Below are 21,671 nucleotides of genomic sequence, written 5' to 3'. Positions count from 1 at the left end.
ACACTAAAAGAGACCGTTTCCAGCAAAAAAGTGAAAATGACCCAAAAGTCATATGGGACATTCTTGCTTAGAACGGCAGTATAAGCAAACCAAAATCAGCTTATAAATTGTGAGCTTCAACATGATTGAAACTGGATTGGAACCTTTTCTCTTTAAAGGTTCTGATATAGATTCCTTAAAATGTGTATTGAATATCCGTGAAATAACTATTGGAAAATCGAATATTAGGTACACTTATCCCCATGAACTCAATTCAACCTTAATACGGAAATTATACTATTTTTTCTCTCAATTGATAAAAAAAAATGCAATTTTGGTTTCGTAACAAGATTTGCTCCTTGAACAAAATACAGTTAACAAGCACAGAGCAAATCGTAATAAGACATTCAATTTATTTTATCAGAGAATTATCATCAATGAGTACTAAGAAGCGATATGGATAGATATTGATTTCGTTATGAAGAACGTTATAAAAATTATTTTAAATTTTTTTTACCATCGAAAATCAGCAGTATTTAAAAATAATTGGGGGGGGGGGGGGGGTAGTTATTAGCGTTACGTAATTTTCATAGGGGGGTACGTCGAAGCGTTACGATTTGTGACATACGGGGGGGAGGGGGTCAAAAAAGTGCAGTTTTTGCGTTACGTAATTTATGGATGCCGCCTAATGACGTTTATACAGCTGTTTTCCGCTCTGTGTCGTTGTTTACAGTTCAACTTACAACTCTGTGTACCGTGAGATTCAGTTTTCATAATTTTCGTGAAAATGAGAAGCATTTCTCCGAAAAAGCGCAAAAACATCGTGCACAAATGGTTTACTTTCCCCAACATTTCGCCGAGTCAGTTGGCGAACATGGAATAAGATTGAACATTGGAGTGGTTCGAAATACGATTCGAAAGTATGGAGAGAAAAGCAGCTTCTTGGGCAGAAAAAAAAACCGGCCAAAAACCAGGTCCGGTGGACAAAACTTTTGACCGGAAAGTCATGCGTGCTTACACCAGTAAGAAGACTGCCTCAGACTGTTTAAAAAACTGGTTTAAACATTCTGAGCAAGAAATTTTGGTGAGGTGATCTTAGTTTTAAGTCGACATTTTTAAGCTTTAAATACTTTTGTTGTTCAAAAAATTTGATAAAAACGAATAGCTCACGTTGATGACTTTTCATTAGATGTATGGAAGAACTAAAGATTACTGGGTCAGCGAGATTTCTATAATCCAATTTGTCCAAACCGTGACCTTAAATATCTTCTTGCGCAGCTCTACCAAAATTCAATTTTTCATTAAACTTTCACTTGATCTATCATGTGTTTTTCCAATGTCTAATATTGGTCCACATGTTAACCATTCGCGTCACGTGCACCTAATTTCACACGAGGTACAGGAATATATTTTTGAATAAATCATTTAAAAATGCCATGCCATGGGACCAGATAAGCTGCCCGTTGCAATACTCACCATCTGGAAAACATTCATCCTCCGAAACAGGCAGCCTTAGCACAGAAAGTAAACATATTCCGTGACGCGAGCGATAAGAACCAGATTTAATACATTTTTCATTTTAATCTGCCCACAGCACAGAGAGACAGAGCTCAGCTCATCTCATGCCGCCGTGCCACGTTTGGTTGGGATTGGATGAACTTGAATGAAGATGCTGCAAGCATCAGCTCTATCGGTACATTAGACTCTTCTAACTGTATTTGCCTCATAAAGTACTGGGAAAAGTGCACTTTCTTGCACGCAGCAGCAACTCCGAACCGCCATCCGATGGAATGCACTTTTGCCGGGGAAAAAGAAATATCGACCCACTTATAAACGACTGGGAAAAGCTGTGAGAAAACGGAGCCAAACTATGAGAACGGCAAGCTCGATGAAGTTTGTTGCCACCCCTCGATGCCATCTAAGCGATTTATTTTACGACGGATGGCATAGCATAAATAGTTCAGATGGCGCTCAGCCCCTTTTCGAGCCAAATTTTCTCCAAAGTTCCGAATTGTTTTTGGATTCCCGAAACGATTTTATAACTCCATAACAAGTACCTCTACTTGACACTTTCTTGTTTCCTTAGCTTCCCCTGCACTGTCCATTTTGGTGTCCCCTCGATTGACAAGTGAACAAGTATACTTATAAAAAAAGCGCCACTTTAATTCAATTCCGCTCGTGTACTGCTTCTTTAATTGAAGACAATTTACCGCTCCAGCAGTGATGAGAACGTCGTGTCGTCGTTCGTCGGCCGGACGAAGGAAAAAAAACAGAAATGGGAACAATCGATGCGCTTGCTCCTTAAATTGCAAAACTGGGTGGGGAGCTTTGTCTTTCCGTTTTTGCTCCAGCGTCGTCGTCAATGGCGATTAACATGAACAAGTAGGAAGTTCGATCTAGCAATGAACGACCCTTGCTTTGTACAAAAACAAGAAAGAAAGAAAATTCGGAGGTGTTCGGTTAGTCAAGGGCTATCAGTAAAAGAAGAGTAAAAATTTCAAAGTAAATACTCCATAGAAAATTGTGTTAGAAAGGTACTCTTACTAGAACATAATCTATTCGGATCTTTTTATCAATAAAGTGACATTTTGTTTAGACCTTACGACTTTTCTTATTATAAACAAATATCAAAACACTTTACTGCACACTTTTTGTACACAATTGATACTTAACGTTCTTCAACTGTATGGAGGTTTTTTTTCCCAGACAATCAGTTTAAGCATCTTACTTTTATTAGGTATTGTTAAACTGTTGACAAAATTGGATCACCGCTGTATGTATATGTATTATTCTCATGGAAAATTATTCATATATTCCCAGAAGTACCGTAAACTAGGATTACATTGATCACCATTGTAACTTGAATCAACATGAAACTTTGCCATATAATCATCAATAACTAAGTCTAAAGATTAAGTATCTAAAACTGTTTTCTACGTTTGAAAGCCTTTTAATTGAGATTCAAATAGGCAAAATTTGACTGAGCGAGATTCCAGATCCAGCTGAAACAGAGTATAAACACCTCTTTAAGTGCGAAAGGGTGATACGGTCAAAATTTGGTCAATATCAACTTGACGTATTTCTTTCAATTTTGCATTTAAAAAACCTGAACACCCCTCACTTTGAAGGTGTGTGTGTGTAGAATGTTGCTCCTATTTTGATTTTGGAATTCACTTTTCAGATGTCACAAAGCCGTCCAAGGAAGAAGAGCAGCGTATCGAAATTTTGCTCGCGCATCGCGAAAATCCGTGCTTCTCGCACGCAAAGTTGGCAAAATCGCTAAAAGTTGCCAAATCAACCGTTACAAATGTAATTAAAGTGTTTGGGGAACGTTTGTCGGCAGCCAGGAAGCCTGGATCAGGGGGAAATCGAACACCGGAAGCCGCTGAGACGACAAAGAGAGTTGCCGGTAGTTTCAAGCGAAATCCTAACCTCTCTCTCCGAGATGCCGCAAATAAGCTGGGTGTATCGTCTTCAACCGTGCATCGAGCCAAAAAACGAGCCGGACTATCGACTTACAAGAAGGTAGTGACTCCAAATCGTGATGATAAATAAAATACGACGGCCAAAGCGCGATCCCGGAGGCTGTACACGACGATGCTGACGAAGTTCGACTGCGTGGTAATGGACGACGAAACCTACGTCAAAGCCAACTACAAGCAGCTTCCGGGACAGGAGTTTTATACGGCAAAAGAAAGGGGAAAGGTAGCAGATATTTTCAAGCACATGAAACTGTCAAAGTTCGCGAAGAAATTACTGGTTTGGCAAGCCATCTGTGCCTGTGGCTTTAAAAGTAGCATTTACATAGCTTCCAAGACTGTCAACCAAGAAATTTACGTGAAAGAGTGTTTGAATAAACGTCTGCTGCCTTTCTTGAAGAAACACGGTTGTTCCGTACTGTTTTGGCTGGATTTGGCATCTTGCCATTACGGTAAAAAGGCCATGGAGTGGTACGCCACCAACAACGTGCAGGTGGTTCCCAAGGACAAGAACCCTCCCAACACGCCAGAACTCCGCCCAATTGAGAAATACTAGGCTATTGTCAAGCGGAACCTAAAGAAGACCAAAAACTGCTAAGGACGAGCAGCAGTTTAAGGCAAACTGGCTTTCTGAGGCGAAGAAGGTGGACAAGGTGACTGTACAAAATCTGATGGCAGGGGTTAAGCGTAAAGCCCGGCAAATCGGATTTGGAAAAGCGGAAGCCTAACTGAAATTTTTTTATGAATTTTGTAGAAATTTAATTTGATTTTTTAAATAAACGATTTCACCGATTTTCACGCGTTTTCCCTTGACCAAATTTTGACCGTATCACCTTTTATGCAGGGAAAACGGTCGCAAACATTGTCCATCTTTTTCTCATTGTTTATTTTGTGAACATCCAAGCGAGGCTTGTCGACGAAAAGATTTTTGCTGGAAACCTATCAAGTGCCCGCTAAAGATTTCGTTTTGCTGTCCATTATAAAATATTTCCAAAATTTTTCCCGCTAGCGATCCAAATATTTTGCGCACGGTTTGACCATCGGATTTTGTTCATTTTACCTGAGACTAGCTTTTTTACCGTGAAAAAATCTTATTTAATAAAAAAGCTCACGATTATCGATTTTTCACAAAAATGCTTGAAGGATTGTTAAAATTTTGCTAATTTTTTATATTAATTTAGTATGGGAGTGCCCTTTTTTTGGATTCGAAGAGGTTTGAAAGTATTATTGAAATCATTCCCGGTCTTGAAAACGGCTACACACCAAATTTCACGTTGATCAGTGCAGTAGTTTCCGGAAATTGTTCGAATAGTGTCAAATTATTGCTAATTTTTAGTGGGGCCCCCTTTTAAGGTTTTGAAGAGGTTTAAAATTATTATAGAAACCAAAACCAAAAAATGCTTTTATCTAAAAATTATAAAATTGCATTTAAGTATGCAATGACTAGAGGATCGTAGACAAACTTTCAGAATTCTTCTTGTCTGAAAATATTAAACTCTGAAATTAAAACTTATGTGTATAGCCAAATATAGCCAATATACCTTTTAACTTTGGATATTGCTTGATTTCTGCCAAGAGTAAGTGCACCCTGAACAAACGATCAGCTTTATTGTTTTTTTCCCAAACTTTCTGCTGGGAGTGGGTCTATGGTTGAAAATATTGGGTAAATGATTGACAGTGATTTAAGGGATTTGTTGTTAGAGATTCATGAAAAAGTTTAAAATCTTTAAAACATATTTTCATAAGTCTTCGGTAAATTATTTTTGAATAAAGTTTTTTATGAAAGGGGAAGGCTTCATAAGGAACAGATATATGTGATGTTATTTTTTGAGTTAAAGCATTGTTATTGATACACCTCACTTCTAATCTTGTTTAATTGCTAAAAAACTGCAAGCTTTTTAAGTTTTTTCAACAAAACGTCTGATTCTGAGTAAGATTAGTCTTGTACTAAAATCTCAAAAACGTCCGGAAAAGAGTGAGAACTGTTTTTAAAAAAAAATCTAGTTTCTTTCTATTTTATTGGTTTTCCAAATGAACGAAATTATCCCCAAATCAATATAAAAAAATGTTTAGCTATGCCATGCAAGTTTATATTGCACGAAGATAAAGGTTTACAAAATAAACTTTATTCGTGATAAAAAGTATTTTAAACTTTAATTTGATTTAAGCCCGGTATACAGTTCTTGTGGAATCGGACGCGAACGTGGACTCACCACAGTGAAAAAATATTCCCCAGTGAACTGATCAAATCTTCAAATTTGGCAGCAGATTTATTCAGTGACAGATAGAAATTGTTTTCGATCTGTAAATTACATATCGTCTAACCAATGTTTTGATCGATACTTGTTGAACCGTTGTTCAAATTTAAATTCAAATTTCTTAATAAATATATAAAGAAACAAAAACAATTATTGTTCTTCTTCAAAACATATTCAGCTTTGAAAACGATTGATTAAAACATCATCAGAAAGTCTTTATCCGTGAATAAAATGAATATATATTATAATGGTTAAGTACTGTAAAAAAGTATTATCCGATCAAGGTGTAACGAGCTTTAGCGATTTGTTTCTTTTGAAAAACTTATTGGAAGAACATTATGAACAACTTCTACAAAACAGCTAATTTTTTGTTGTTCTGGATTAAAAATTGAAAAAAAAAGTTTTTGAAATTACTTTTAATAAAATGAAACAATCGAAAAGTTTTTATGAAGTTTAAATGCATCGGTTCTCTTTTGTGCATTAATTTTGATGTTTTTCAGTTTTTTTTAAATCATTTTTTTTCTGGAAAATTTCATGATTTTTTCAATTATTTCCATACCTGTTCTGAAGCACACATTTAAACAAAGCTGAATCTACGTTTTTCATGTCAATGAACTTTGGCCATTCGCTTGGTCCTCGTTTAAATTTATTCGTTGAAAAACTTTTCAAACAGGTACAATTAAATGATGCTCATGCGGGTTTTAAAATAAAAAATAAAACTATTGTAAGCGCTTCATTGCAAACTCGTAGTATTTTTAAGCCTTGATTTGCCTTCAGATGGGCTTGCAATTTATAAACTAATTTTTATAAAGCAAAATTTTTCTGTCATCGCACACAGGGGTAAATGCACCTAAAAAGCGATCAAAATTATTTGCGGACAAACGGTAAACGATAGACAACGATTCACAACATTTTCATATTTTTTGATGATCTATCAAATTCTTGAAAGAAAAAAGTGATTTTATTTCACCTAGACGGAAAATAAAAAAAAATTCTTAAAATAATTAGTTTAGAGACTTGACGTGCTCACAAAAGTTGTAGATCTTATTACTATAAGAAACTATGTTGAAGACACTATCGAGATCGCATGAAAATCATAAATGTTACGAGATTTTTAGAAATATTTTTGAGTAATTTTGAGTTTTTATTTAATATCTTTTTCAGTGTACGATTTACAAACTTGGGTATTAGAGAAAGTTGTTCAAATTTTTGAAACACACAATTTAGTGGAACATGTCAAATACATTTTTCAACTAAGAAAAGAGAAATACTACAAAATATCCAAAATAATGCCTTTTTTCAGAAAGTGATAACCTTTAGAGTTCGGCCGAGTTCGTATAATTTTTTGAGTGGATTTTTTTGGTCAAGTTATTGGCTTTCCGTTAATGTGTAAAGTTTACATCAGTTTTATTTAGACGAATTTTTGGCAAACAATCCATCAATTATGAGCTTTTTCCTCTAAAAACAACTAAAACTTTCTGAAGCCAATATTTTGACCAACAAAACCAACTCAAAAAATTATACAAATTCGGCCGAATTCTTAAGGTTATAACTTACTGAAAAAAGGCATTATTTAGAATACTAGCTGACCCGGTGTGCTTTGCTACACCTTCCGATATTAATTAAAATTCAACTAATCCAGCTTTTCATTTATATGCACATAATTTTTAAAATTCAATTTAAAAATCATTTAAATATTTCTTCAAAAGAAAATTGCAACTTTTTTTAATTTTGAAAACTTAATTAATTTTTTTAAGTCGTGTTTTAATCCTTTACATGACTCTGGATTTCTTTGCTTCATAAGTTTATAACTTATGCCAAAATATTTGTTTTTATACATGGCTCCATTCTCGATTAGTTTTCAAGATATTAAAAAAAATGGGTAACCCTATCTCCACTTTATATCTCCCCTGTGGCAAGAGAAGGGGGTCTCAAATCAACGAACAAACATTGCCCATACATAAATATGCTCCCATGCCAATTTTATTCCATTTTCTCAATAAGTTATCGTAATATTTAAAAAATCATATGAGTTACTCTCTCCCCACTTTTTATCGTTCCACTGAATGAAGGAGTGTTAAACCACCGGAAAAACTTTTCTTGTGCTCGAATACCCTATCATGCCAAATTTGGTTTCGTTTGCTTTATTAGTTGTCGAGTTATGCTATACAATTAGTATCGGAGCTTCTCTTCCTACCTATCCCCTACATGGAAGGAGGGGATCAAGATCAAACATTCCGTGTATTCAAATACACTCCCATGCCAAATTCTGTTCCATTTATTCGATTGTATGATTGTTTACATGTCATATTCGGTTCCATTTGATAGATAAGTTCTTGGTTTAATCTAACAATCGTAATGTAAACTCTCGTTTTCCCTATCTATAACCCCAGTTGAAGGAGAAAGAGGTCTCAAATAAGCAAATAACCATTTTACGTATCCAAATACGTTATACGAACAAATGTAATGGAGCCCCCTCTCTCCTTCCTATCACTCCAATGGAAGGAGACAGTAGTACCAAATATTCACCGAAACATTCCTTGTGCTAAAATATCCTCCAAAGCCTAATTTAATTTCATTTTTTTGGTAAGTTCCCGATTGATGTAAAAAATTTTACGGGAGCACCCTCCTACTTTATGATTTTCCGACTGGAATAACGGAGGGTTCTCAAAATATCATAGAAACATTTCTCGTAATCAAATACTTTCCCATGCCAAATTTGGTTCCATTTACTGTTGTAGTTCTCGAGTTATGCAGTAAAAGTTGTATGAAACTCCCCTCCTTCTTTCCTTTCTCCACGCTGAAAGAAGGAAGGGATCTCAAACATTCATTAGAACATGTCACGTTCCCAAATACCCAACCATGCCAAATTCGGTTCCTTTCGCTTAAATCATTTTTGAGTTATGTAAAAGAGACCCCCTCCCCCCTTTGTACCTGCATACTGGAAAGAATGAGAGGTTTCAAATAATCATACAAATATTTTTCGTATCAAAATACCCTTCTCAAATACCACTCCATGCCAAATTTGATACCATTTGCTTGATTGGTTCTCGAGTTATGCAAACATGTTTCTTTTGTTTGGGAAGCCCCTTTATCCCTTCATGAGAGAGGGAGGAATATAATAGAAACCTTCTCTTTCATCCAATACCCCCACCTGCCAAGTTTCACGCAAATCGGTTCAGTAGTTTTCGAGTCTATAGGGAACAGACAGACAGACAGAAATCCATTTATATATATATAGATTATCTCCTTTCTTAGTTGAAATATGTATTTGACATGTTCCACACATGTTAGTTATGAATCCGATCAAATACATTTTTGTCAATAGAAATAGAAAAACATTTCACCAATAGAAATTGTTACAAGTAGATGCACTTAAAAAAATTTCACTCTTTGGAAATGTTTTAATAAATTCAAACGACTACACGCTTTATTCCTACTTTTGTTCCAATATCTTTTGCTGTATTATTGCATGGTTGGCCATTTGTGTGTCTATTTACAAGGTGGCGAAAAAGCACGAATTTTAGGAAATGAAATAAAGTATAGAACGGTTTTACACCACTTTGGAAATGAAAACCAGCATAAAAAAATGAACAAAGCCTTTAAAAGTGTAAAGCTTTGCAAATCACATCAAAATATATTTGAAGTTGGTTAACTTTACGGTAAAGACTGAACAATTTGAAAAACTTTCGATGGCAAAAATAAGTGTAATAAATTTAATGATCACTATTCTTCAATTCAATGCAATCTAGATTAAAACCTTTGTTTTTTTCGAGTATCAAACCCCTAACAAATCAGGTAAATCATTCATTCGTACAAACCTTCAGTCACCCGCCCACTTTTGGGAAAGGTATCGGTGGGCACCTTCACTTCGGGCATTTCAGATATCGAAAAGTGTGCCATGTTTTCGAGGTGGTTGCTTTGCTGTCAGCAGGTTTCGCTCTGAGTTTCAGGTGCTTTTCCCCGAAAAACACACTCATCTGCAGCAGCCTCCACGAGTGGTTCCTTTTTCTCTGGATATTTTTCACAGGCTTCTTCCAGAAGCCAACAAGATGAAAAAAAAAACACTCACAGCAATATTCGCACACCCATACACGTGTCGAAGCACATTCACTGTGACTGATGACGGCGACGATTGTGGGGTCTTGGGGTGATGTTGTGAGGAGCCAACCAGAAACTGTGCACTTTTCACTTTCTCTGCAGATGCAATTACACAACTGTCGATGGACCAGCCATCTCACACTGCTGCTGCCATGTGGCTGTCAGTTCAATTCCGCGAAGCAGCTGTATTGACTACATCGATATTGCAAGTTACTTTTGTGATCATTACAGCTGCTGCAACTGCTGTTGACCGCCTATCGCCTTTCTGATGTTGATGTTTTATTCGCAATCGTGTTATTCAATTCTGTGCTCGATGAAGCTCGTTCTGCTTCGGTGGGTCTCGCAGAAGTATGGCGACGTTATAATGTGAACTTTGCTTTGTGCTTTGTCAACCTTTTTTCTGCGTCGCTTTTAAAACTCCGCACCACAGCTACAGTAGAAAGTAAATATTTTCACATTTCTAAAGTTCACCTTGGTTCGATGGACCAACAAGTAACGAGTTGGGAAACAAGTTCAGAACTAGAACAGGCTGACAGCAAAACGCCCATAACAGTTTCGAGAATGAATGCACACCCTACGGTAATTGTTGGTTGAATCCGCACAGGCTTGTTCACCAAAGCAGCTATTTATGTCACATTCTGGTACACACCAAAAAATATCATGAGTAAACCCGTCTGTGATCACACACAGGTATACAGTAGGCTAAACCATGATTGTCTGAACAACAAACTAGAACGGCACACAGAGAGCACAATTTTACGATATTTTTTTCTGTTATTTAGTAGTTCAAACAGAGCTATTGACCGTAATACCAAACCAGCTTCAAGAGCCGTAAAAGTTGACCGGACCGAGCTATCGTCCACTCGACCGTACTATTTGGCGTTCCGAGAGCAACAAACTGGCTAGATGGGCAACGTAGACCATTTTCAGAACGATGGGAGCTGGAGAGTGGAAAAATGAAATACGCACACACATTTCCAGTTGTTGACAGTGTGCTTCCTACAGCTAGAATATCTTAAATTGACAGCTTGATCACACTCCACTAGATTCATGACAGGCGAGCAAGCTTCGACAATTTTCATGTTTGCACTCAGCTAAATTTGACAGCGTTGAAAAATTGTTGATAATAAAACAATTCGTAGTAAATAGACTGAATCTCAGATTGACTATTCTGTTCAAGACAAAAAATTCTATATTTTTTATCCATGATAAAAGCCTACATCATCGTAGCACACTGTAAAAACATTCTCTCTGAAGCAGCGCCCTGTTTGGTGCAGGTAAAAGCGGAAAACCTCACCCATACTTTTCTACTCAGGGAGGGGTGGAGAAGTTGAAAATTATTTCTCTGCTGATCTCACAATTTCCACTTTTCTCCCAATGATGTTGACTTGTACTCTCTTTATCTCAGTAAAAGAGAAATGTTGGGAGAGTTCTCCCATGCCATCATGATCGATCCTTTCCTCAATGAAGCAACTGGTGGTAGGTACCTAGGTAACTAGCTAGACCTTGTGAAGGCCTTGACGTTTATGTTGCCTTCGCAATCATTGGATGGCTTCTGTCGTAGCGATGAGTGCGTTCAATGATGGGAGAAGCATAATTTGAACGCGGCGACAGAGCGACGGAAATGTGGATTTCCGTTGTACAACTATCAATTTTAATTTAACTTAATTTAATTTAACTAACTTACAACTATGAATCTCAATGGAAAGAGATTTCCTTTTAAGAGATTCACTTTCAATTATACAAAAAAAATTATAAAACATTCTACATCTAAACTAAAATTTACAAAGGATTAACGCTACAAATTAAAAAAAATTCTTAAAACTAGCTTTGTTCGACTTGTTTTATTGACTAAGTTTTTCTTTGAATATTTGAAGCAATTTTATTTTGAAAGTTGGGCGACTATTTATTTCTTTTAATTCATTGGGTAAGTTGTTGAATTTTGTTGGTCCTATGAAGGAAATTCTTCTCTGTCCTAAAGTAGTTATCGATCGACAACGTTGCAAATAATTCAAACGGCGGGTGTTGTGTGTTCTTACTCCAGTAGTAAAGGTCAGGTTTTGGATAGTATTTGATGAGTGCAGATTATCGAAAACATACATTATGGTTTGGAAATCACAAAGATCTACTAAAGGTAAAATGTTATGGGAACTGGAAGAGTAAATAAGTTTAGTTGGGTATAGCATGGGAAGCCTGTAAATATTTTTTAAACACCTGTTTTGCAGAGATTGTAGTTTTTGTAAAAGTGATTGAGATGCTCTTCCCCAAATTGATATGAGATAGTGTAATACTGAGTGGATGAATGCATGGTAAAATTTCAACTGAACATGTTGAGGAACAAAGTGTTTTAACCTCCAGAGCACTCCACAGAGAGGTGAAATTCTTTTTTCTAAATTTTGTATATGACTTTTCCACGAGAGAGTATTGTCTAAATAAATACCTAAGTATTTGAAGCTATGTACTTCTTGTATGACAAACTGGTTCATATATGGGTCCCTGTGTGGTGGTATTACTTTCCTCGACGGGCGAAACAACATATATTTAGTTTTAGCGTAATTTAGTGAGAGTAAATTGCTGTTGAAATATGTTGATAGCAGCTTTAAATCGTTCTCCAAGTAATCTATAATAGAACTTGCAGATTTTCCTGAATAGAACAGAGCTGTATCATCAGCGAAAAGCCTAGCTGTGCCAATTAGTGGAAGATTACTTATATCATTTATATAAAGAAGGAAGAGTAATGGCCCAATGTTACTGCCTTGAGGAACGCCTATGCCTATATTCCTTAGTTCACTATTTACTCCTTCAACTTCAACAAATTGTTTTCTGTTTTCGAGATAACTTCTGATAATATCGTTAGCTATTTCTCTTAGTCCATATTTGTTTAATTTGGCCAGTAAGATGTCATGGTTAAGTGTATCAAAGGCTTTTTTCAAATCTAGAAATAATGCACCAACTATGTTCTTAGAATCTATATTATCAATTATGGAATCGACAAGTTCAGAAATCGCGATGAGGGTGCTTGAACCTCCTCTAAACCCGTATTGCATTTTGTAAAGAACGTTATTATTATTAAGAAAACTTAGAATTCTATTTATGAGCAATTTCTCAAATATTTTACTAAAAACGCTGAGACTAGATATAGATCGATAGTTATTAACATCTTCAGGATTACCCGATTTAAATATAGGAGTCACTTTTGCTGTTTTAAGACAATCCGGGAAACTTCCTGATTCTATTATTAAGTTGAAGAATTTTTTGAGGATGGGCGAAAAAAGAATGTTGTTATATTTTACTAGCTGGTAGGGAAATAATCTGATCCACAGCTTTTTTTTGTTTTTAAGAGAAAGTATGATCGATCTAACTTCAGTTTCATCAGTTGGTTGCAAAAAAATTGAGTTCCGCACTTCGTTAATATTTGCCAAGACATCATATTCCCTTTCAATTGGTATTTCCTTGGCAAGATCTGATCCGATCGATGAAAAATATTTGTTGAACTTATCAGCAACACATTTTTTGTCTGTTATGAGGTTTTCACCTTGCATGAGATTGATCGATGGAGATGTTTTAGATTTTCCCAAAAGTTGGTTGATATTTTTCCATAGTTTAGAGTGGGGGGTATTGTTCAGTAGACGTTCAAAATATAAACGTTTGCAAGTTTTCTTATCATGGTGTAGTTTTTTATTAATGTGTTGAAGCATTTCTTTTAGATAACTATCATTAGGATGTTTTTTAACACGTTTTAAGTAGTTGTTTTTCAGTTTTATCAAGGCCCAAAGGTCGAAGGACATCCAAGGGCAATATCTTCCTTTCAAATTTATTTGTTTAGATACTGTTTTTGTGCACTGCTTGAATATACGATTGTATGTAGCTGTTATTTCTTCAATACCGTTATTTACGTTGTCTCCTGGGACATAAGATCTTAAAAATTCCGAAAACAAATTATTAAGTTTAGTGTGATCCGTGATATCTTTATTCAAGACCATTCTTTGTTTTTCTGATAATATTTCTAAAGTAGTAAGTACTTGTGAATGGTCACTTATATCTGTGAGTATCGTATGATTTGATAGGCGTTCGATATCTTTAATTTTACAAATTACATGGTCTAGGATATTTTGACTTCTAGGTCGGGTTGGGTACGAATTTGTGCAAGCAAAACTATAGGACTCCAATAATGATTTGTATTTGCACACAACATTTGTATTGACAAGATTAACAGGAACATTTAAATCACCAACAATTAGACATGAATGTGTGTCAGGTACAGTCGAAAGAATGGATTCAAATTGATCACATAACAAATTGAAAGGATACGCAGGTGGTCTGTAAATGCCATGTACGTCTAAAATTTGACCACAGAGGGTTATTTCAACACTTATTCTATGAAAACCATAACAAGCAACATTAATCTTTGGTTTAAAATTTAAGTTCTTATTCACATACATAGCCAATCCACCGTAAGGCTGTTCTCTACATGAAAAAATAGAAATGAATCCAGGTATATTATAGATGGAACAATTATCTTTAGTAAGCCACGTTTCACTAATTACAATCACATCAACTTTTACATTTAAATGTTCGATGGTCTCAAGAATACTATCAAATTTGTCCATGCTATTCATACTACAAACAAATGCTAGAATCACGAGATGAGGTACAATGGAAAAAGTTCGCAACCGTTTTTGGGGACCGTACATCCACGTGCAGCACGCAATTAATCAAGTGTAAAGTTATATAGACTCGGCACTTGATTAGTTTGCCTGCTGCTGGGTAGAACAGTAGATAAAACAAATAGATGTGAAGATATTGAATGTAAAAAAATAAAATATAAAAGACATGAACATGGGGATACGCACTCTACTCACCAGGTGAAAGAATGTGTACTATACCGTCGCTCTCACTTTTATTAAAAGATGCACTTCACTTATCAAACACAAGATTTTTTTTTTCCTGAATTAACACAAATTATGACTTATTATGATAATCGGACGTTATCAACATGAAAACGAATCACTTATAATGCAAAAGAGCACAGTTCAAATATTTTTAAAATACATTAAATATCCCAAAAATAACATTTATGCTAGAGCAAATCAAGAACAAGTTTAGTCGAACAAAGCAAGTGCTGCCAGATGAATAATAAGAATGATGGTACGGTCAGTCTAAATCAGTAGACTTAAATTATAAGCTTATTAGAATGCTATACAGTCTTAAAATAGCGCTGAGTGAGCTTTTAAGAGACCGTTCTATGGAACTTTTGGTTACTTGAGTATAAAATATCGATGATAAAGCCAACGTCATGGTACATCTAGATAAGTCCATAATGTTAGATTCGAAATGAAACAAATTTGTGTAAAAAAAACCCAAAAAACAACTTAAGTACAATGAAAACCTTCAAGGCAGCTTCGTTTTTATAACATTTATTAACCGATTCAAGAAATTTTTCAAATAAGATTCAAACAACTTTTATAACCGTAAGAGCAAGTTTACTCGTGTTGGGGGAAAGTGGAAGAAATTTTGGCACTTGTAGCTTATTTTGAAAATCTTACCATGCAAAAATGTTTTCAAGCTCTATGAGCGTTGTATTTTTTTTACACCACTGCACTGTTTCTATTCCAGCCATATGAGATAGAAATGTTGCTATTTTTGCATCACAGCATGCGAGAATACAACACGTATTGTAAACACTCATGAAGGTCAATGATCTTAAAATGTTTTCACATGTTAAAGTTTTCAAAATGTGCTTAAAGTGTCAAAATTTCTACCACTTTCTCCCAGCGCCAGGGAACTTGCTCTAAAGATTCATAGAAGCTCAGCCAAGATCTTGTAAAGATACGAAATTCTCGTGACAGAAAATGTTCTCGAATAAACCAATTCGCTACACTACACAATGGCCCTTATTCTGCGCCGCGCATGAGGTGACGATTGTCACCTCACCTCGAGTCACCGTGAGATTTGTCACCTTATTCCCGGAGTCGTTGTGGGTAAAGTGACAGAGGTTCACTCTAGGTGAGTGACCGAATGAACACATCTGTCAAAATGGTAGAATTTTGCTGGTGTTGTTTGGATTTTGCTCTCGCTTCGGATTTTCCGAAGTAAGTTTTTAGAATTTCGGGTTAGAATTTCGGTTCGAAAATGGCCATCATCGGATGGTACGGTTACAGCAAGCTGCTTCAGGAAGAAAAACGGACGATTTGTGCGACGTAAGTGGAAATTTCGTTCATCAAAGCTAAGTTCGGATCTGGGTCATATTGCCGGGGAAAAAAAATCAGATGCCGACGGCTGCTGCTCCAAAAACCCAGCGCACGAAAAGGCGGTGTTTGTTAAACATTTCCAAAGGTTTATCAGGTATGTAAAATAATTTGTGTTTTGTACCTGAAACTGTTCGATCATCCAAGAGAAGTTAAGTTTTTTTTTTCGTTTTCAGTAATGGCGAATGCTGCCGGTTTATATATTTTCCTCAACTGAAGTTACCCCCGTGGCATGCCGGAAGTTGTTTCGCCTGCCAGATAGGAGATCATGGAATGCCGAGCATTTATCGAAACCAACGAAATAGCAGCAGCAGCATCAGATTCAAACGACAAATTTCGGTCACATAAACCTAAATCCGGTTTCTTTGCATAACATATTATTAAAAAGTGAAAATAAAATTAAAAGTACTATAATATTTGAATTCCAAAGTTTTCGTCATTTCATCGTTTTAACGGTTCGAAAAACAAACTTCAATTAAATCTGAATTTTAGATTTCATTAGAAGATCATACTTTCCATTCAGTATTCCAATCCAAATTACATATTTGAGATAGCAATGAAAAAGTTTCAATATATTTAAAAATCATATTTGCTAATAAATTTGCTTAATTTTATTTCCAAAACTATCATTCATTAGTATAATTAACCATTTAGAGCCTAAAATTGTGATTTACATAAATTCTCGATTAAATTTCTATCTCGTCACCACCTGAAAAGGTACCGACAATTGTCATCTAAAATCGTCACCCGAATGCGACGTTTCTCACCCACGGTGACTACGAGAATAGGGTAAGAACTCACAAAGTTCATCCGAAGTGACGTTCCTCACCTAAACCGACTGCTGGAATAGAGTGACTTGGGTGACTCTACTATCGTCACGTCACTCGAGGCGCAGAATAAGGGCCAATGTACAATGGGGGGAAAAAAAGAGTAGAAACCGCGAAGAAATTCACTATATTCCTTCTTACGTGAAACAAATTAGGCTGAAACAAATATCAATTTCTTCTTTTGTCACTCCCCCCTTCGAAATTTCCGAAAACCCGAAGGGGGAAATAAAAAAAGTTGGAAGTAATTTATGTAAATTCCAATAAAAAAAAATCCAATATCTGAAAGATTACAAGACCAAAAAACAAATTTAAGAAGATGGGAATTATTCCACCTTTTGTTTTCTGAATTTAATTGAATTATTCGATAACAAATTACCTGATTTATAGGTTTTGTGCAACAATATTGTATGCAATTTTGTTGCATACAAGCTTTTGTGCAATTTATTACAATTTATTTGTATTTCGCGTTATTTTTTATTGTCCCCCCCTCGCGATGTTCCAACTCCGAGTGACAAAAGAATGATTTGAAATTTGTTCCGGCCTTAATCAAAAAGTACTTTTTTTAGTGAAAGTCTCGTGACATTGTTTCAGATGCTGCACGAGCTTACAAACGGAATTATAGTGCCTTTTTAACTCCTAATTCTCCTATATTTTGAAAATAATCCAGAAAAAAAACTTACTTAGACTTCAAAACTTTTTACAAAAATAGACTTATCTTGTGTAATTTTTCCTGAGAAATCGAATGGAGGCTCTTTGAACCACGGTACGCTTCGTTAAATGGAGTTATAGCTATTTTACCCTCAATTCCCCTATATTTTTCAATTATTTAAAAAAAAAAAGGGTGTTTGGGTTTCCAAATTTTCAACCAAATGGGACGTATCTTGGGTGTGTTTTTTTTTTTTTTGAAGAATCCAATGAAGGCTGTTTGAGCCACCGCATTCTTCGGAAAATGGAGTTATGGCTGTTTATTCCCTCAATTCCCCTACATTTTTCAATTATTTCTTAAAAAAAGCATGTTCGGACTTAATTTTGTTTAATCAAATGGTACGTTTCCTGTGAGAATAATTCCAAGAAATCCAACGAAGCCTATTTGAGACACCACACGCTTTGAAAATGTGAGTTATGGCTGTTTTACCCTCAATTTCCCAACATTTTTTAATTAATTCAAAAATTGAGGGTAAAACAGCTATAACTACAGTTTGCAATCCGTGCGTGGCTGAAATAGGCTTTGTTGGTGTCCTTGGAAAAAATCACTCAAGATACGTCCCATTTGGTTCAAAATTTTGGTGTCCAAATTTGCTTTTGTTGAATTAAAAGAAATATGTGAAGAATTGAGGGGTGAAACAGCCATAACTCCATTTTCTCGAAGCGTGCAGTGGTTCAAACAGCCTTCATTCGATTTCTCGGAAAAATCACACAAGACAAGCCCCATTTGGTTCAAAAATTTTAAGTCCGAGCATGCTTTTTTCTGAAATAATTGGAAAATGTAGGAGAATTAGGGTAAACCACCATAACTCCATTTTCTGAAGCGTGCGGTGGTTCAAACAGCCTTCATTGGATTTCTCGGAAAAAAATCATAAGATATGTATAAGTTGGTTCAAAATTTGCAAGTTTTGAAATATTTGAAAAATGTTGGGAAATGCAGTCATAAATCCTGTTTCCAATCCGTGCGGTAGCTTAAACAGGCTTATTAGGATTTCTCGGAAAAATCACATAAGACAAGTCCCATTTGGTTCAAAAATTTAAAGTCCGAGCATGCTTTTTTCTGAAATAATTGGAAAATGTAGAAGAATTAGGGTAAACAACCATAACTCCATTTTCTGAAGCGTGCGGTGGCCTTCATTAGATTTCTCGGAAAAAATTACACAAGAAAAGCTCCATTTGGTTCAAAATTTTCAAGTCTGAACATGCGTTTTCTTAAGTACTTTTTTTTTTGAAAAATGTAAGGGAATTGAAGGTAAAATAGCCATAACTTCATTACCTGAAGCGTGCGGTCGCTCAATAGTAGTCCTCCATTCGATTCCTTTAAAAAATAACATAAGATTCGTTTCATTTGGTTGAAAATTTCGAAGTCCAAACATGCTTTTTTTCTAAAATAATTGAAAAATACAGGGGAATTGAGGGTAAAAACAGCCATAACTACATGTTCTGAAACGTGCGGTAGCTCAAACAGCCTCCATTCGATTTCTCAGGAAAAAATACACAAGATAGGTCTACTTTTGTTCAAAGTTTTCAAGTCTTGGTGGGTTTTTTTCTGGATTGTTTACAAAATATAAAGGAATTAGGGGTTAAAAAGGCACTATAACTCCGTTCGTAAACTCGTGCGGCATTTAAAACTATGTCCAATCGCTTCTCTGGAAATTTTCACTAAAGAAAAGTACTTTTTCATAGATTTGTTTTGTGTAGGAGGGAATATATTGAATTTCTTTGCGGTTTATGCACTATTTTCACCTTGTGCAATGGTTTCAAACTCGAAAATCGTGATCATAGGCTTCTGGAGGCTTAGATGTCAAAATGTCTCAATCGAATGTTTTACAATGTTTCTTTTGTTGAAAATGCGCATGATTTGCTGATACTTTTTTCCTGATCAATTCACCTATGCAACGTATGCATTTGAAAGGGCAACTTATCAACGTTCATGAGCATATAATTTCATTTCTATGTACAGTAGACCCCGCTTAGTCGAACTCCAGTTATTCGAGCTTCCACGTGATCTTAAAATTTCCAATCTACTATCTTTCTGTAAAGTTATTTAAAAGTCAAATCTTATACATATAAATTAAACTATATGCCCATGGACGTTGAAAAGTTGCCCTTTCAAATGCAAATGTTTTTGTTTTCAAATGTTCTCAACCTTCAAAGATAATTATGTCTGAAAACATGCTATTTCCAAATGACATTACTCTAAAAGTACCATCAAACTTCTAGAGACTTTATATATTCAAAAAAGTTGAAAAGTTTTCAATTGTCACAACTCTTTCATACAAAGTGGGTAACGGAATTTGCTTTAAAGTAAGTTTGAATGAATTTTCATTTTAGAGTTTAATTTTTAATAAAAAAAATCGATTCAAAAGATCGAGCTTTGGTGTTCACTGTACAGTTATTCTTTTAGTTGAATAATCTACAAAAGATTTAGCAAATCATGCGCATTTTAAACAATATGAAACATTGTAGAACAATCAATTGTGAAGTTTTGACATCTAAGCCTTTAAAAAGCCCATGATCACGTTTTTTGAGATTAAAACTACTGCACAATGGGGGAAAAAGTGTATAAACAGCGAAGAAATTCAATATCTTCCCTCCTACATGAACCAAATCTATGAAAATATACTTTTCCTAAGTAAAAATGTCCGGACAATCGATTGGACACAGCTTCAGACGCCGCACACAGGGGTAAAATATGAAAAAGGCGATCAAAACTATTTTCCGCCGAAACTATGCGTTTTAGACCTATAGTGTCTTCGAGACAAATGACCAACATTACAAGGGCTAAAAAATTAGTTTTTTGAAAAATTGATTAATCCACCTAGTAGTGAGGTAGAAAAACTAACTTTTTTAATATCCATTTTAGAGCTATATTGTCTGAGAAAAGCTTGTACCAATTCTAGCAACTTTGCTAAAGAAATCATAGCTGTAACATTAATCGTTTCAAAGTTATGACAATTTTTAAAAAATAACATCAATTTTAAGTTTTTTCAACATAACTTTTTTGCACGTGATTTTTCATATAAAATATGTTCTAGAGAGTTTTGAAAACAAAAAAGTTGTACACTTTTGCTGAATATACTGTATAAAAATTTTGAAGTTTAAACGAGAAATCTTTAAAATACTTAACAAAAATAGTCATTTTGAACTGGTTATATCTCCTGAGTTTGGGTGAGTTCGGTTACATATTTTACAGTTTTGCAATTAGAAAAGTATCGCCTTTCAAACAATGTACAACTCAAAGTGGCCAATTGTGACCTTCATAGTGTAAATGTCAATAGAAGTGAGCCGAAAGTGAAGTTTTTCTACTAATTTGAGCATAACTATTACTATTAGGATGCAACATGTAGGATTCCTAAAAGTAGGCCTACTTGAACCACTTGAACTTGAGATGGTAGAAGGGCTCAAATTAGTATAAAAACTTCATTTATCTCACTTCTATTGACATTTACACTATGCAGTTCAAAATTGGCCACTTTGAATTGTATATTGTTTGAAAGACGATACTTTTCTGATTGCAAAACTGTAAAATATGTAACCGAACTCGTCCGAACTCAGGAGATATAACCAGTTCAAAATGACTATTTTTGTTAAGTATTTTAAAGATATCTCGTTTAAACTTCAACATTTTTATATTGTGTATTCAGCAAAAGTAACTTTTCTCAGACAATATAGAAAATAGTTTTGATCGCCTTTTTCATATTTTACCCCTGTGTGCGCCGCTCAAGCTTATAAACGGAGAAAAAGTGCTTTTTAAACCCTTAATTCCTCTATATTCTGTAAACAATCCAGAAAAACACTGATTTGGACAAGAAAATTTTGAACAACAATAGACCTATCTAGTGTAATTTTGATGGAGGAACCATATGAAGGCTGTATTAGCCACCAAACGCGTCTGAAAATCGATGTATGAACGCCTTATTCTCAATTCCCCTGCATGTTCAATTAATTGAGAAAAAAGCAGCTTTGGACTTGAACATTTTGTATCAAATGAGACCTATCTCGTATGATTTTTCTCGAAAAGTCTAATGAAGACTGTTTCAAAAGCCGTACGTATCGTTAAATGGAGTTATG

The 21,671-nt window shown here is 35.2% G+C and overlaps 1 protein-coding gene across 1 annotated transcript in view; it reads right to left on the bottom strand.

Annotated features, from left to right (window-relative positions):
* LOC129744437 (probable serine/threonine-protein kinase DDB_G0280133) overlaps positions 1 to 10,722 on the bottom strand; it is a 57,276-nt gene extending 46,554 nt beyond the window's left edge. Inside the window, exon 1 of the mRNA XM_055736951.1 lies at positions 9,538 to 10,722. Within this exon, the coding sequence (XP_055592926.1) occupies positions 9,538 to 9,619 (82 nt within the window). The 5' untranslated portion in view covers positions 9,620 to 10,722. The remainder of the gene's footprint in view (positions 1 to 9,537) is intronic.
* Positions 10,723 to 21,671: the final 10,949 nt, after the last annotated feature.

The sequence above is a fragment of the Uranotaenia lowii genome, chromosome 2 (genome assembly GCF_029784155.1).
Source record: "Uranotaenia lowii strain MFRU-FL chromosome 2, ASM2978415v1, whole genome shotgun sequence".
Lineage (NCBI taxonomy): Eukaryota > Metazoa > Arthropoda > Insecta > Diptera > Culicidae > Uranotaenia > Uranotaenia lowii.
This window is presented reverse-complemented; position numbering and strand designations above follow the sequence as displayed.